The 16,983-nt window shown below is 45.3% G+C and overlaps 2 protein-coding genes across 2 annotated transcripts in view; both read right to left on the reverse strand.

Annotated features, from left to right (window-relative positions):
• Positions 1 to 14,813, reverse strand: part of LOC310672881 (uncharacterized protein) — a gene marked incomplete at its 5' end in the record, with an annotated part of 57,372 nt that extends 42,559 nt beyond the window's left edge. Inside the window, one exon of the mRNA XM_083430533.1 lies at positions 14,453 to 14,813. Within this exon, the coding sequence (XP_083286659.1) occupies positions 14,453 to 14,813 (361 nt within the window). The remainder of the gene's footprint in view (positions 1 to 14,452) is intronic.
• Positions 497 to 4,572, reverse strand: LOC310672781 (uncharacterized protein; the record flags this gene model as incomplete). The annotated part of the gene is made up of 4 exons (XM_083430432.1): positions 497 to 510; positions 3,123 to 3,688; positions 4,064 to 4,253; positions 4,548 to 4,572. 4 exons carry the CDS (start codon positions 4,570 to 4,572, stop codon positions 497 to 499), a joined length of 795 nt encoding a protein of 264 aa, XP_083286558.1.
• Positions 14,814 to 16,983: the final 2,170 nt, after the last annotated feature.

Raw genomic sequence — 16,983 nt, forward strand, 5'->3', positions numbered from 1 at the left:
TTTACTGAGGAGCTCCAGAAAATGAAGCGGGATCTCAGACGGCTAGAGCGAGTATGGCGACGGACTCGTGATGGAGCCTCAAGAACATCTTATAGGACGCTTATGAAAGCCTATGAGATGGCTATGAAAGCTGCTAAAAAATCTTACTTTGCAGCTTCCATTGCATCCGCTAGCTCTCGCCCGGCACAACTTTTTAGAATAATTAGGTCAATAACGTCCTTAGGAGGACAACCAAATTTAAGCACAAATTCGACCCACAGCTGTGAGGCATTCACGAGCTTTTTTGCGGAGAAAGTCCTGTTGCTCTGCCGTGACCTCCCTGCCAATTTAGATACAGTGACTGAACTGGAGGCCCCTCGACTGACTTCAGGTCCAGTGTTGGACCATTTCGATCAGATACTCCCTACTGATGTGGATAGATTCCTCCAAGTTAGTAGGCCCACCACCTGCCTCCTTGATCCGTGCCCCTCTTGGCTGATTAGGGAGTGTCAAGATGTTACGCGGACCCCCCTGGTTGAAATTATCAATTTGTCCCTTGACACGGGGACATTCCCAGGGGAACTGAAGGAAGCAGTGGTGTGTTCACTCCTAAAGAAAACTTCATTAGATCCCTTAGACCTATCCAATTACCGTCCAGTTTCAAATCTTCCATACCTGGGTAAGGTAATTGAGAGAGCAGTTGCTGAACAGCTTGGTAGGTTTCTGGAGGAAACATCGGCATTAGATCCATTTCAGTCCGGTTTTCGTCCTGGTTTTGGGACGGAGACGGCTCTGGTTGCCCTAACAGATGATCTCCGTAGACAACTAGATCGAGGCGGGTCAGGACTGCTGATCCTTTTAGATTTGTCAGCAGCCTTTGACATGGTCGATCATGATCTTCTGGACCACCGCTTCGCAGACGTGGGGATACAGGGCATAGCCCATAACTGGTTGTGCTCTTTTATCTCTGGTCGGGGACAGAGGGTGGCACTAGGGAGGGAAATGTCGTTGCGCCACTCCTTGGTGTGTGGAGTGCCGCAGGGCGCAATTCTCTCCCTGATGCTTTTTAACATCTTTATGCGCCCCCTTGCCCAGATTATCCGGAGCTTTGGGCTGGGCTGTCACCAATATGCTGATGACACTCAGCTCTATCTGTTGATGGATGGCCACACAGACTCGGCCCCGAACACACTGACCAGATGTTTGGAAGCTGTGGCTGGATGGTTTTGTGGAAGCCGATTGAAACTAAATCCTTCGAAGACAGAGGTCCTATGGCTAGGTCGGGATGGCATGGGGATGAGGGACCAACTCCCTTCTCTTGCGGGGGCCCAATTAGTGCCATTGCCTTCGGTTAAGAGTTTGGGTGTAATCCTTGACGCCTCTCTTTCCATGGAGGCGCAAGTTACAGCAACAGCCAAGGTGACATTTTTCCACCTTCGCCGCATCAAGCAGTTGGTCCCTTACCTTTCCCGCCCCGACCTGGCCACAGTGATCCATGCGACGGTCATCTCCAGGCTTGACTACTGTAATTCGCTCTACGCAGGGCTGACCTTGAAGCTGTCCCAGAAACTCCAGCGGGTGCAGAATGCTGCAGCGAGGCTCCTCACGGGGTCTCTGCCATGGGAGCATATTCACCCAGTGCTTTTCAAGCTGCACTGGCTCCCGGTGGAGTACAGGGTCAGATTTAAGGTGCTGCTTTTGACCTTTAAAGCCCTTCACGGCCTAGGACCCTCGTACCTACGGGACCGCCTCTCCTGGTATGCCCCACAGAGAGCCTAAAGGTCCATAAATAACACCCTAGTGGTCCGAGGCCCTAAGGAAGTTAGATTGGCTTCAACCAGAGCCAGGGCCTTTTCAACTCTGGCTCCGGCCTGGTGGAACGCTCTGCCTCATGAGACCAGGGCACTGCAGGATCTGATTTCTTTCCGCAGGGCCTGTAAGACAGAGTTGTTCCGCCTGGCCTTTGGCTTGGAGCCAATTTGATTCCCTCCCTCCCTCTCTTTCTTTTTTCTTTTCCTTCTCCTCCTGCGATGAGGCTACATTTTAATATTTTAATGTTCCATTATTTTAATGTTGTATTTTACTTTTGTTTTTAAGTTGTAATCATTCAACTTCTTTTTATTATTGCTCGTAAGCCGCTCTGAGCCCGGCCTTGGCTGGGGAGGGCGGGGTATAAATAAAAAATTATTATTATTATTATTATTATTATTATTATTATTATTCCAAGCACTGATAGGGTTTTTCCCCTGTATGAATTCTGTGATGGGAAGCGAGACTGTGGCTGCGACTGAAGCTCTTTCCACATTCAAAGCACTGATAGGGTTTCTCCCCTGTATGGATTCTGTGATGGGAAGCGAGATGTGATCTGTGACTGAAGCGCTTCCCACATTCCAAGCACTGATAGGGTTTCTCCCCTGTATGAACTCTTCGATGCAAAGTGAGACTGCTGCTTTCACTGAAGCTCTTTCCACATTCCAAGCAGTGATATGGTTTCTCCCCTGTATGAATTCTTTGATGGGAAGCGAGACTGTGACTGTGACTGAAGCTTTTCCCACAATCCAAGCAATGATGTGGTTTCTCTCCTGTATGAATTCTTTTATGGATTATGAGATGGGGGCGTTGACTGAAGCTCTTCCCACATTCCAAGCATTGATATGGTTTCTCCCCTGTATGAATTCTTTGATGGGAAGCGAGACTGTGGGTGTGACTGAAGCTTTTTCCACAATCCAAGCACTGATGTAGTTTCTCCCCTGTATGGATTCTTTTATGGATTATGAGATGGGGGCTTTGACTGAAGCTCTTCCCACATTCCAAGCACTGATAGGGTTTCTCCCCTGTATGAACTCTTCGATGCAAAGTGAGACTGCTGCTTTCACTGAAGCTCTTTCCACATTCCAAGCACTGATGTGGTTTCTCTCCTGTATGAATTCTTTGATGCGAAGTGAGATTGCCCTTTCGACTGAAGGTTTTCCCACATTCAAAGCACTTATAGGGTTTCTCCCCTGTATGAACTTTTTGATGCAAAGTGAGCTTGGACTTTTGACTGAAGCTCTTCCCACATTCCAAGCACTTATAGGGTTTCTCCCCTGTATGAACTTTTTGATGCAAAGTGAGGCTGTCCTTTCGACTGAAGCTCTTCCCACATTCCAAGCACTGATAGGGTTTCACCCCTGAATGAACTTTTTGATGCAAAGTGAGGCTGTCCTTTCGACTGAAGCTCTTCCCACATTCAAAGCACTTATAGGGTTTCTCCCCTGTATGAACTTTTTGATGCAAAGTGAGCTTGGACTTTTGACTGAAGCTCTTTCCACATTTCAAGCACTGATAGGGTTTCTCCCCTGTATGAACTTTTTGATGCAAAGTGAGGTTGGACTTTTGACTGAAGCTCTTCCCACATTCCAAGCACCGATAGGGTTTCTCCCCTGAATGAATTATTTGATGGCAATTGAGATTTGAGCTGCTACTGAAGCTCTTCCCACATTCGAAGCACTGATATGGTTTCTTCCCTGTATGAATTCTTTGATGGGAAGTGAGACCCTGCCTCTGACTGAAGCTCTTTCCACATTCCATGCACTGAAAAGATTTCTCCCCTGTATGTATTATTTGATGCAAAGTGAGACTGTTTTTTCGACTAAAGCTCTTCCCACATTCCAAGCACTGATAGGGTTTCTCCCCTGTATGAATTCCGTGATGGGAAGTGAGACTTTGGCTGTGATGAAAGCTCTTCCCACATTCGAAGCACTGATATCGTTTCTTCCCTGTATGAATTCTTTGATGGGAAGTGAGACTCTGCCTCTGACTGAAGCTCTTCCCACATTCTAAGCACTGATAGGGTTTCCCCCCTGAATGAATTATTTGATGGGAAGTGAGACTCTGCCTTTGACTGAAGCTCTTTCCACATTCCAGGCACTGATAGGGTTTCTCCCCTGTATGAATTCTTTGATGAAAAGTGAGATGTATGCTTTGATTAAAGCTCTTTCCACATTCTAAGCACTGATAGGGTTTCTCCCCCGTATGAATTCTTTGATGGGAAGTGAGGTGATCCTTTCGACTGAAGCTCTTCCTACATTCTCTGCAGTGATACAATTTCTCTCCTCTGTGAATTCTTCCATGTGAAGTGAGGCTATCCCTCCGAATGAAGCTCTTTCGTTGATTGGAGGTGGACTGGGAGCTCTGGCCGATGTTCTCTACATACTCTGAATATTCATTTGATTTCTCCCATATGTGGATTCTGTTGTGGTCCCCCTTGTTCTTCCCTTCCCATTCATCACCATCTGCAATGAAGAGAGAAGCTAATTATCGCCTCAGGAAGAAATGGAGCTCCAGATTATTGAACAAAGTTCCCCGCTTCCCAGCTCAATGCGAGACTTGAGAGTGCTCCGTTTCAGCCTCAAGAGGACATCCTTGAAGTCTAACTTAACGGCATTGTAGATGTGTGGCATCTTCAACCCCCCAACATTTGAGTACGCCTGAGGGTGCCTGACTCTCTTGAAACCAATGGGGTGCCATTGCCAGCATACTGTGACCGGGGCGCAGATGACACAGAACCATCAAACCCACCAACTGACCTCTCCCCCAGCAATGCACTGCCATGTTAGGGTAAGTCGTGCTAACTTTCATCGCTGTGGAAAGTTATTGGCATGGCAAATAAAGAAGAGACAGAAAATGAATACAATAACAAATTTGGAAGTGGAAGGAAGAATTATACAGAACCCAGCTGAAATTAGGAGTGCTTTTCAAAAATACTTTAAACAGCTTTATTCTCAGCAACCCCAGAAGGAAGTAGACATAGAGGAATTTCTGAAAGTGAATGGGCTACCGAAAATATCTCAAGAAAGCAGATTAAAACTGAGCTACAGGATAACAGAACAAGAGGTTGAGAGTGCCATTCAGAATATGCAATTGGGCAAGTCCCCAGGACCTGATGGGCTGACCGCTAGATACTATAAATCATTGAAAGACTGGTTAATTCAGCCTTTGAAAGAAGTTTGTAATGATATACTTCAGGGGAAAAGAGCACCAGAAACGTGGAAAGAAGCTTTTGTCACACTTATACCAAAGATAGAGTCTGAAAAACATCAACTTAAGAACTACCGCCCTATATCATTGCTTAATGTGGATTACAAAAATTTTGCAGACATTTTGGCTAGAAGATTTAAGAAAGTTTTAATAGGGGAGATTCACAAGGACCAAGCAGGCTTTCTCCCAGGAAGGCATTTATCAGACAATGTGAGGAATATAATAGACATTTTGGAATTTTTATAGGAAAAAATAAATACAAAAGCAGTTTTGATATTTGTGGATGCGGAGAAAGCCTTTGACAACATTTCTTGGAGCTTTATGAAGAAGAATCTCCAAGGTATGGGGGTAGGCCAAGAATTTGAAAATGGTATAGGTGCAATCTATTCTGAACAAAAAGCTAAACTAATTGTTAACAATGTTGTGACTGAGGAATTCAGAATAGAAAAAGGAACACGACAAGGTTGCCCAATTTCCCCCCTGCTTTTTATATCAGTCCTGGAGGTGCTGTTGAACATGATTAGAAAGGACCAAATGGTCAGAGGGATACAGGTCGGAGTTAAACAATATAAATTAAGAGCATTTGCAGATGACTTAGTCTTGACATTGCAGGAGCCAGAATCTAGTGTGAAAAGAGTTTTAGAACTGATTCATGAGTTTGGTCGATTGGCAGGTTTTAAATTAAATAAAACAAAAACCAAGGTCTTGGTAAAGAACTTAACAGAAATTAAGAAAGAAAGGTTTCAGAATGAGACAGGTTTGACAGTGGTGAAAAAAGTGAAATATTTGGGAATTATTATTGTCAGTGTTTGTAAAAAGCAAAAAAGAAGGAAAGGGTTCTGACCTCCCTTTGTCTCCTCAGTCTCCTTGTCGGCACAAAAAGAGTCCACGAGAATATCCTTGCAGAGTTTTATTCTTAAAAGTCCTTGTGCAAAACACGACTGAATAACTATACACACCAGCACCAACCAACCAACCCAACCTCCAGACACCAGCCACAGCACAAACTAACATTTCTCACTTATATATATACAACTTGCTGCAAGCTGCTGAGTCATGCTGACCCAGCTTTATTCGCATTAAAGAAACAGCGGCCATTTTAGCCGTGACACCCCTTCTGTTTCTTAAATGCGAAAAACCCCAACAGAAACAATACATACATACATTATATACATAAACCCAGTTTTGTCATCAATTCACTATGACATACTGCTGGCAAAGGCTTGGTAAACAAATCAGCAATATTATCTTGTGACTGATAATACTCCAGTTTGATTACCCCATTCTGTACACAATCTCTCACATTCGCATGACGGATAGCAATATGTTTTGATGCGGATTTCATTATTTCCGAGCCTGCTAATGCAATGCACGATTGGCTATCTTCATACACTTGGATAGGCAAATCTACTTTACAATCTAGATCTTTTAGTATCTGTATAAACCACATGATTTCATTGCATGCTAGTGACAGGCTCCCATATTCTGCCTCACAGCATGAGGTCGCAACAAATCCTTGTTTCTTTGACCTCCATCCAATTATAGAATTGGCAAACATCATAACCATTCCGCTTGTAGATTTTCTGGTAGCTACACAGCTTCCCCAGTCCGCATCAACAAATACTTCTAGTTTTTCATCTTGTTTACTAGATATCTTCAAACATACATTTAATGTCCCCTTTAGATATCTGATAAGCCTTTTCAAAGCACACCAATCGGCAGTACTGGGTTTAGATACACGTTGGCTCAGAACATTTGTAGCACATGCAATGTCTGGCCTTGACCACTGGCTTAAGTACAACAGTGATCCTATTTTTGAGTGATACAACTCAGGCTGATCAAATTCATCATCACACACTGTCTTTGGGAAATCTGGTGTCATGGGAGTTTGAACTGGCTTGCAGTTTTCCATGCCAAACTGCTCTATCAAATGAATAATTTTCTCTTTCTGACTCAATAGGAAGCTTCCATCAGCTTCCTGCCTTACTTCTACTCCCAAGTAATTGCTTACAGGCCCTAAGGCTTTGAGCTTAAACCTCTTTTCCAGTTGGCTTGTGAGCTTCTGGATCTCATCTGTGGAACTCCCTGCTACAAGCAAATCATCAACAAAGACTAAGAGCAGTAGATATTTGTTGCCTGTCCCCTTGGTATACAGGCATGGATCAGCCACACTCCTTTTAAAACCAATTTTTACAAGGGCTTCATTTAAACACTGGTTCCAACACCTTCCACTTTGTTTGAGACCATAAACAGCCTTTTTCAAACGCCAGACTGCACCATTCCCCTCTTCAAACCCAGGGGGTTGTCTCATTAACACTTCATGGTCTAAATTTGCATGCAGATATGCAGCATCAACATCAAAATGGTGCACTGCTAGTTGTCTTACAGCAGCAATGGAAAGCATTAAACGAAAAGTTTCACTCTTTACAGTGGGAGAAAACACTTCATCATAACTCTCCCCTTTAATCTGAGTGAACCCTCTGGCTACTAATCTGGCTCGAAAACGTGGTTCCCCAGATGCAAGGGTTTTCCTTTTGTAAACTCACTTGCATGACACCACTCTGCCACCAGGTGGCGGCATTATGACCTCAAACACTTTGTTACGTTTAAAAGAGTCCATTTCTTCTTTCATGGCTTGTTCCCACAAAGCACGTTCTCCAGGGGGTAAGTCTAAGACTTCATTATAACTCTGTGGTTCCACACAACTCACATTGCATACTCTCACTCCTCCTAGGGTCAAACGCTGAGGAGGTACACCCTTGTTTGAACGCTGGGAGCGTCTAGGCACAACTACTTCTTCTTCCCCCCTTATCTCTGGCTCTTCTTCCTCTTCCTCTAGAGAAGTATTATCTATTGCCACATCTTTTGGGGAAATCTGTGCCTCCTCCTCATCCTGCTCCTGTGTTGCCAATGGCTGAGAAGAAGCCTCTTCTCTTACTTGCAGGGGCAGTAGGCAATCTGGGTTGGCATGGATCGCAGTCCATCTGTCCTGGTCAGCGAAGTCTGCACTTCGTGACAGAACCACGCGTCCTGGGCGTAAATTGAAACGCCACCCTTTGCCATAGGACTGATATCCCACAAACCGCAGTCTCTGCGCTCTAGCGCCCCCTTTCTGGTGCTGAGCTTTGGGGATATTTACATGTGCCCAAGCACCCCAGTTATGGAGCATTGTCCACTCTGGTTCTTTCCCAAACAATACACGATAAGGAATATCTTTTATAGAGCTAGACCAGGTTCTATTAATCAAAAAGTTCGCTGTCAGAAAAGCCTCGCCCCACAGCCTATGGTTGTGACCCAATCCTGCATCCACTAACAGGCAGTCCTTTACTGACTGTATTACAGCCCCACGTCTTTCACACAGACCATTTTCAGCAGGGCTATAAGGGTTAGTCAAGCGATGAGTGATCCCCTTACGTTGCAACCATGTCCCAAATTGTTTGTTCAGAAATTCTCTGCCCCTATCTGTTTGCAACTGCACAACAGGGCGAGTGAAGAGCTTTTCAGCTTGGGCAACCCATTCTCTGAATGTGGGGAAACACTCAGATTTCTCCTTTAACAAAAACAACCAACTGAAACGTGATTTATCATCTATTACCAGAAAAGCATATCTGGCGCCCCCTTCAGTCTTTTGTGGAAAAGGGCCTATCACGTCACAATGGACAAGTTCTAGAACCTCTTTAGATACTCTGTCACTTTTAGAAGCCACAGGCTTCCTCTTAGATTTGGCCATTTTACATACATTGCAATCTAGGAAACAGTTACAGCTATTTACTTTTAGATTCTTGCACACCTTTTGCATCTCTGAAAGGACACGGAAATTGGCGTGACCCAGTTTTCTGTGCAGTTCATGTACACACCCCTTATGAACTGGCAAATTATCCTGAACCACCTGGGCTGCTTTAACAGGCTTGTCCTGCATTACATATAACCCATTTTCCAACTTTGCATGGCCACATACCTGAGTTCCATTCTTTATCAGACAGCCATCCTGCGTGAACTTAACACTATACCCTGCATTAATCAGACAGCTTACAGACAGCAAACAATAGTCCAAACTGCTGACAAACAGAGTCTCTGGTAGAGTAGTGTTCAAGCACTGCAGGAAACATGTTCCCTGGCCAACAATCTTGCTTCTACGACCATCAGCAAGATAGATTGAGTCTTTTCCATCGGTTGGCTTCTCCAGGGTCTTAAAGTCCTCCCGACGGTTGCAGATAATCTTGCTGCTCCCAGAGTCCAGCAACCATGTTCCTCGAGGTATCTTCCTCTCCTCCCGAGAAAATGCAGACACAAACTGAGCAGAACGTGTGTTCTTCTTCCCTGAAGAGAACCCCTTCTGCTTACATTTCTGCGTCGATTGCTGTCTCTGCTCCACGTCGTCTCCTGGAAGTCTTGCCCTGCATTGACGTTGGAAGTGCACGGGTTGGTTGCATCTATAGCACCTCCTCACCGCCATGGCCAAGTCCAAACCTTGGCGTTGCTCCTTTGGCAGATTCTGCTGTTGGCCCCCTTTGCTGTAACTCCTCCGCTCTTGGAGTTCAGCCTGTCTATCTGACCTTCTTTCTGCTTCTTCGGTCAATCTTCCAACCACATACTCAAGGGTCAGATCTCGGGGATGCATACTCTCCATGCTGTTAATCACAGGCAACCAGCTTTCAGGCAAACTTGAAAGGATAATGTATGTTTGGTCAGTCTCATCATAATGCTTACCTCTCTGCTGTAGTTGAAGAAACAGAGATTTCAGCATTTGAAGATGAGTTGCCAAACTCTCACCTTCTTTCATAACAGTCCTGAACAGGCTTCTGGTCAGAGAAATTATAGTTCCAGCAGTTTCTCTGACATACATTGCTCTTAATAAATTCCAGCACTCAAATGCTGTGCTGGCATTTGCTACATGCAATAACTGAGAGTTGCTCAAGCACAGCATAATTTGGGCACGGGCCCTTTCATCCAGCCGTTTTTTCTCAGCAGAGTCAGTTCTCAAAACCTCAGTTTCAACACAGTCCCATAGTCCATCTCTCCTTAACAACTGCTGCATTTTAATTGACCAACTCAGCCAGTTGTTTTCTGAGAGAAGTTCAAAAGGGATGCCTCCCCCAATATTTACAACTTGGGGAGACTGGAAATCTGCCATCTCTGCTGGTGCTTGCTGAGCCCCTTCTGTGGGGCCTCCAGCAATCTCTCCTGACTCTCTCTTTAGAGTCCAACTGGATGGTCCTGGCTGGCACTCACCGGCTTCTAGCTGCTGCCTCTTGTTGACCCTCAGGTCCCGCCTGGCTCTGCAACTGGTGTAGCCGCTCTGTGAGTCGCCTACTGTGGTCCTCTAGCAGTTCAAACTGTTCCAGTAGCCGACGCTGAGTGCTTTCCTGATCCTCAGATCCTAGCCGCTCCAGCGTCACTGCAGACAGTTACAGCTTGCCACCAACTGCTCTAACGCACAGCCACTGGCTCCAGGCACCACCAGGACTCACCAGCTCCCTGCTGAGATGCTGTCAGTCGTTTTGCACTCTGCACATGCTCAGAAACACTGGGCCCATAACCTGTCAGTGTTTGTAAAAAGCAAAAAAGAAGGAAAGGGTTCTGACCTCCCTTTGTCTCCTCAGTCTCCTTGTCGGCACAAAAAGAGTCCATGAGAATATCCTTGCAGAGTTTTATTCTTAAAAGTCCTTGTGCAAAACACGACTGAATAACTATACACACCAGCACCAACCAACCAACCAACCCAACCTCCAGACACCAGCCACAGCACAAACTAACATTTCTCACTTATATATATACAACTTGCTGCAAGCTGCTGAGTCATGCTGACCCAGCTTTATTCGCATTAAAGAAACAGCGGCCATTTTAGCCGTGACAATTATGACCGCTAAAAATGGGAATTTATATAAAGACAACTATGACAAATGTTGGACGGAGATAAAGAAAGATCTAGAAATATGGTCTAACTTGAAACTCTCACTAATGGGTCGTATTGCCGTGATAAAGATGAATGTATTGCCAAGAATGTTGTTCTTATTTCAGACATTGCAGATTATTGACAAAACTGATTGTTTCAAGAGGTGGCAAAAAGATATATCTAGATTTGTCTGGCAGGGCAAAAAGCCAAGGATAAAATTTAAAGTATTAACTGATGTAAAGGAAAGAGGAGGCTTTGCCCTGCCAGACCTGAAGCTTTATTATGAAGCAGCAGCTTTCTGCTGGTGAAAAGAATGGCTACTTCTTGAAAACACAGACATTTTGGACTTAGAAGGATTTAATAATGCGTTTGGTTGGCATGCATATCTATGGTATGACAAGGTTAAAGTGCATAGAATGTTTAAAATTCACATTGTTAGGAAAGCATTGTTCAATGTATGGATTAGATACAAAGATCTACTTGAAAACAAGACTCCAAGGTGGTTGTCCCCAATGGAAGCAAAAGCACTAAAAAAACTTAATATGGAGGCCAATTGGCCAAAATATTGGGAGATTTTAGAACAAGATGGAGAAAAATGGAAATTACAGAGTTTTGACAAACTAAAAAATAGAGTCCGTAATTGGCTTCATTACCATCAGATAATGGAGGCTTACAAAATGGACAGAAAAATTGGCTTCCAGGTGGAAAAATCAAAATTGGAAACAGAATTGTTAGAACCCAAAACTAAGATTTTGTCAAGAATGTATAACTTGCTGTTGAAATGGAATACACAGGATGAGGAAGTGAAATCTGTAATGATTAAGTGGGCACAAGATGTGGGTCACAATATAATGCTAGCTGACTGGGAACGGTTATGGACCACTGGTATGAAATTTACGGCATCTAATGCCTTAAGAGAGAATATTATGAAAATGATATACAGGTGGTACATGACACCAGTCAAGCTGGCAAAAATCTATCATTTGCCCGATAACAAATGTTGGAAATGTAAAGAGGTTGAAGGTACATTCTTTCACCTTTGGTGGACGTGCCCAAGGATTAAGACCTTCTGGGAGATGATTTATAACGAACTGAAAAAAGTGTTTAAATACACCTTTCCAAAGAAACCAGAAGCCTTTCTCCTGGGCATGGTCAGCCAACAGGTGCACAAGAAGGACAGGACATTCTTCATGTACGCCACAACAGCAGCAAGAATACTCATCGCACAGTATTGGAAGACACAGGAGCTACCCACGCTGGAAGAATAGCAGATGAAAGTTATTGACTACATGGAATTGGCAGAAATGACTGGCAGAATCAGAGACCAGGGAGAAGAGACAGTGAAGGAAGATTGGAGGAAATTCAAAGACTATATACAGAAACATTATAAGATAATGAATACTTGATGACATCAGATTGACTGTAAAAGGTTATTAGTAAAAAAGTGTAAAGAAAAAGATCTAACATTTTTAGATATAAGGAAATGCAATTATATGTTATGCATTAGGATTATTATAAAACTAAAATAGGACAGAGGGAAAGAATTTGCTGACAGAACATACGATCTGGAATACAGAGAAGGGAGGTCTGGGGAAGTCGGAGAAATAAGTTAATGCAAAGAATACAAGGAGACAAAAATTGTTTTTAATATTTTTACTTTTCCTTTTTGTGCTTTGCTGCCTTGTGTTTGTGTGTTGTGGTGTTTTCTTGTTTATTCCTTTTTTGTTGTATTGTTTTTTTTTGCCTACTGTTGTTTTCTGTTTACTGTAAAATCCAATAAAATATTATATGAAAAAAAAAGAAAAAAAGAAGAAAAAAAATACAATAGTTTTCACATTTAAGAAGGCCTGGGTGATTCAGACAAGCCTGCTCATTGTTTTAAAAGGCATGACAAGACGAAGAATATTCACAGAGAAAACAGTTGATATCCCTCCATTCAGGGCTCACGGTGTGGATGTTAGAATCCCAGATGCTGTTGGTCTCCATCCAAATAGTAGAGATTCATCACATAGAGCAGGGATGTCCAACAGGTCGATCACGATCTACTGGTAGATCCCTGCAAGGTTTTGGTCAATCGCTGGCCCCCTCCCGGATCCTCCCTCCATTGTTGGAGAATGGAAGACAGAGCTTAGAAACCGAGGCTGGAGGCTGTTTTCCCCCCAGCGCTCCTTTGGTGAGTTGCTAATAAAAGCTCAACAACTTTGACCTGAACCCCTACAAAATAGGGGTAGATGACTCCCAGTTTTTAATTCTGTGAGTAGATCGCAGTCTCTTGGAAGTTGACCATCCCTGAAATAGAGGTATGTATGGAATTTCAAAATTGATGTTACGATCCAACAGGGGATTTTAACGAGAGGGTCCATGATCCCACAATTCTTCTCCTTGACTTCCTTCTGCAAAGCTCTCTTGTCAGGATCCAGCAACGTCCCTGCCTCCTCTGAAACAAGCAGGAACATCTTCACCTGCACACTCCCCATCAGCTGTTGCCTCAATCTAAATTTGGTCTAAATTTAAACTTTTTTCTAAATATCTTTCTACGCTTTGAATCTCCTCTCATTTTCATGAGGAGACCAACTCTGTATAGTTTAATTGGTAACAGAAGAGGGAAAATGACTATTACTCACACTTAATCTAAGCACAACGGCCACAAGAGCTTCTGACTGGGAATTCGGCTATGCCATGTTGAATGTTCTCTGTTCTCCGCTGTTTACCCTTTTTTGTTTCAATTTATACTAATTCATGAACCCAGAACTCATATACTGATCACCAACGAGGAACAACATGTTATTCCTGCAAATTTATTCTGCTAGTTTTGAGATGTACAAATGACAGGAGAAGAATGAGTCTATATATTTGTATCATTTATTAGTTCTATGATCCTTGTTTTTAAAAGCAATAAAAAGTTATTCCAAAAAGAAATGGATCAGTCACTTGTTCTGTTGCTCTGTTCTCTCCTATCTCTCTCTCTCTCTCCCCCCCGATTTAAACCAATTCATGAACTCAGAACTCATACACTGACCACTAATGATAAACCATATGTTATAGATATTCCTGCAAATTTATTCTGCTAGTTTTGACAGTCATATGAGAAGACTGAGAAGACTCAGTTTACATATTTGTATCATATATTAGTCCTATATGATCCTTGTTTTGAAAAGAAAATGAAATGTGATTCCTAAAAGAAAAGAAAAAGGCGAAACACAGAGGCCCCATCTGCAGCCAATCCTGAAATTAGGATCAGGTAATTTAAAGAATCCTGGCTTCTAGTGCTGCACAATGGATCAGCGAGTTCTCTGACATTGGTAGGGCATTCAGAGCACAGTACTGGCGCCAATACATCACGGTGGCCGGGGAGCTGTGATGTATTCCTAGCTCAAATTCCCCGCAGATGTCAAAGGCGCAGGAAGGCAGGCAGGTAGGTGGAGGAGCCCAAAAAGGTGCTCACCTTCTCAAACTCCATCCACCTGCCTGCCTCATCCCACCCCCAAAATGAGCATGCCCCAGTACCTCTCCAGCCCCATCCACCCATGTCCCCATCTCCCCTCCCCTGGGACTCACCAGATCTCTCGGAGGTCCCTGGGAGGGAACGCTCAGAGGCTGTGAGGAGGGATGCAGGAGACAACCTGACCAGGTCAACTGTCCATCTTCCCCCTTCCATCCTCGCTAGGTCTACAGATTCAGTCTCTTTCATCCTTCCTGAGGAGTCGAGATGCCACCACAAGCTGCAGGGTCCTGGGAGAGAGGAAGAAACAAAGGGAGCCTCAGAGGCCCTGCAGGGATTCTCCTGCCCTAGATATTCCCCTGCTCCTGGAGAAGCACAAATGGGGCAGCCCCTTCCCAACAGAAACCCCATTTGAAACATCTCCAGCGATTCCCATTTAATCTGTTTCCACCTCACCCCACTTCCTAAGGCTGGCATGGTCTGCACACTAGTGATCTGTGAGCAGACCCCATTGAACTCAGAGGGGCTTATGGATAGAACTTGGTGCAAAAACCAGGCACCATCCTGTCCCCAAGTCTGAAAACTGCAACCTCAGAGCATGGGCAGAAAATAGCCAAGTAGCTATTACATGTAGGTGCCCCCACGTCTCAATGCAAGAGATGACTTAGCAGTTGAGCTGCCTGGGCCCCAAACCTCTTTCTGCTCATCATTAGAGCTGCTGAGAGACCCTAGAAGGTTGGGAATAGGATCTGGCTCCTGCTGTTTCTTAGCCACCTCCTCATTTTCCTTATTCACACAAAATGGAGTGATTTTTTGGTTGTGCTTTCTTTAGAGAAGCTCTCTTTGGAGCAGGGCCCATGGCACTCGGGGAGAGACCAGAAATTCTGTAACCACTCCAGGTCAACACCATCTTTCCACTTAATTCCGTATCATGTTTCCTTATACCATTTGTAGCAATTAAAGCTTTTCTAACTTTAGTCTGCAGGTCCAGCACTGAGGGCCTTCTGGTGGTTCCCTCAGTGCAAGAAGAGAAGTTACAGGGAAGCAAGCTGAGGGGCTTCTCGGTGGTGGCGCCCTCCCTGTGGAACACACTCCCATCAGATGTCAAGGAAATAAAGAACCACACAACTTTTAGGAGACATCTGAAGGCAGCCCTGTATTGGGAAGTTTTTAATGTTTGATGTTTTATTATGTTTTTATATGTGCTGGAAGTAGCCCTGAGTGTCTTGGGAAACCCAGTCAAATAAGTGGCAGATAAATATTATTATTATTATTATTATTATTTATTATTCATACAGGATGCTGATGGCGTTGCAGGCATGAGTCTTCCTAAAAATATTGAGCTGAGCAAGGCTGGGTACAGCTCCTGCTCCCAAGAGTGGCACATGCCAGTCTGTGCACTGGGTCAGCTGGGAGGGGGCAGGTGTTTAGCTGCTGATCCATCACAAGGTTGGAAACCAGATCTCACCCGGCCCTAGGGACTCCTCCCAAGAATCCGGGGAGCCAGAATTGGTTCAGGACCCTGAGAGTTGCAAGGAGACAGCTTCAGCCCTGCTGCCCAAAGACTGCAATTCCCAGAGTGGTCCCCAATCCCCCCTTCTTGCCAGGGAACTCTGGGAATTGTAGTTGGGTAGATGGTGGGAGAGGGTCTCCCCTCCAGTCTCCACACTTGGGGGGGGGGCTGTATCTCCCCACTCCACAGGGCTTCTCTCCTTCCTCGGATTCCTTGGATGCTTCTCTGTGTTATCAAATGCGACTTTCCCCTCAATCTGAAGGGGGCTTATTTGCATGCCCTCTTTTTGTTGCCCCAAAGACCCCTCCCCAAAAAGGAAGGCAGCATCTCGATCCAAAGGAAGAACAGAGTTGCAGACCTGCTGGACACTCAGCCCCTTCCTGGCTTGGCAGAGAGGAACTGGGGGCACGACCCTCTGCTCCCTGACTTGGGGGTCTTCCCCCCCCATGCATGAGCTGAACAGGGGGGGGGGTCTGCCTCCTCCCTTGCAGCCCTGGGACCCCCTTCTCCCCGCTGCACCCCAAGGGGGAAGAGACTCACCAGATTCCAGGAGGGGCACCGAGGAAGTTTTTGCAAAGCAGAGAGAAGAAAGCAGCCTCCTCTTTGCTGGCAGGAAGGGACTGGGCAGGGAGGGGCTTCTGCTCGGGAGGACCTTGCCCTCCCCCGCCCTCCCCTTCCTGTCCTCTCTAGGAATCCCGCTCTGCTCCTTTTAACCCTTGGCAAGCCGAGGGCACCGAGACCGCCCCTCCCTCCCTCTCCCTGCCTGCCGTTTTCCTGCTTCTGCGCTCTAGGGGCTGCCCTCCCTTCTCCATCTGGGCCGAGGACTCTGCATCAAGGGCCCCTGGGGGTGCAGGGCAGGGGAGCATCTCTTGCCCCCCAGGAAAAGAGAAACGTGTGTGTGGGGGGGGGAGACTTCCAAGGAAACCCCGCAGGTCCCCAACTTCGCAGCCGGATCCCACGTACCCTGCCGGTGGGTCCCAGGGAAGGCGCTTCCAGGCCCCTTAACATTCAATTATTTCAAAGTAAGGATCCAGATGTACACGGCAGAATGGTAACGGGGAACCCCCACCTCCCTTGTGGTTCCTCTGCATAAGATGGGGGGGGGGGCTGACAGCAGAGACGAGCGCCCCAACC

The sequence above is a fragment of the Podarcis tiliguerta genome (genome assembly GCF_965153285.1).
Source record: "Podarcis tiliguerta genome assembly, chromosome: 2".
NCBI classification, from domain to species: Eukaryota; Metazoa; Chordata; class Lepidosauria; order Squamata; family Lacertidae; genus Podarcis; species Podarcis tiliguerta.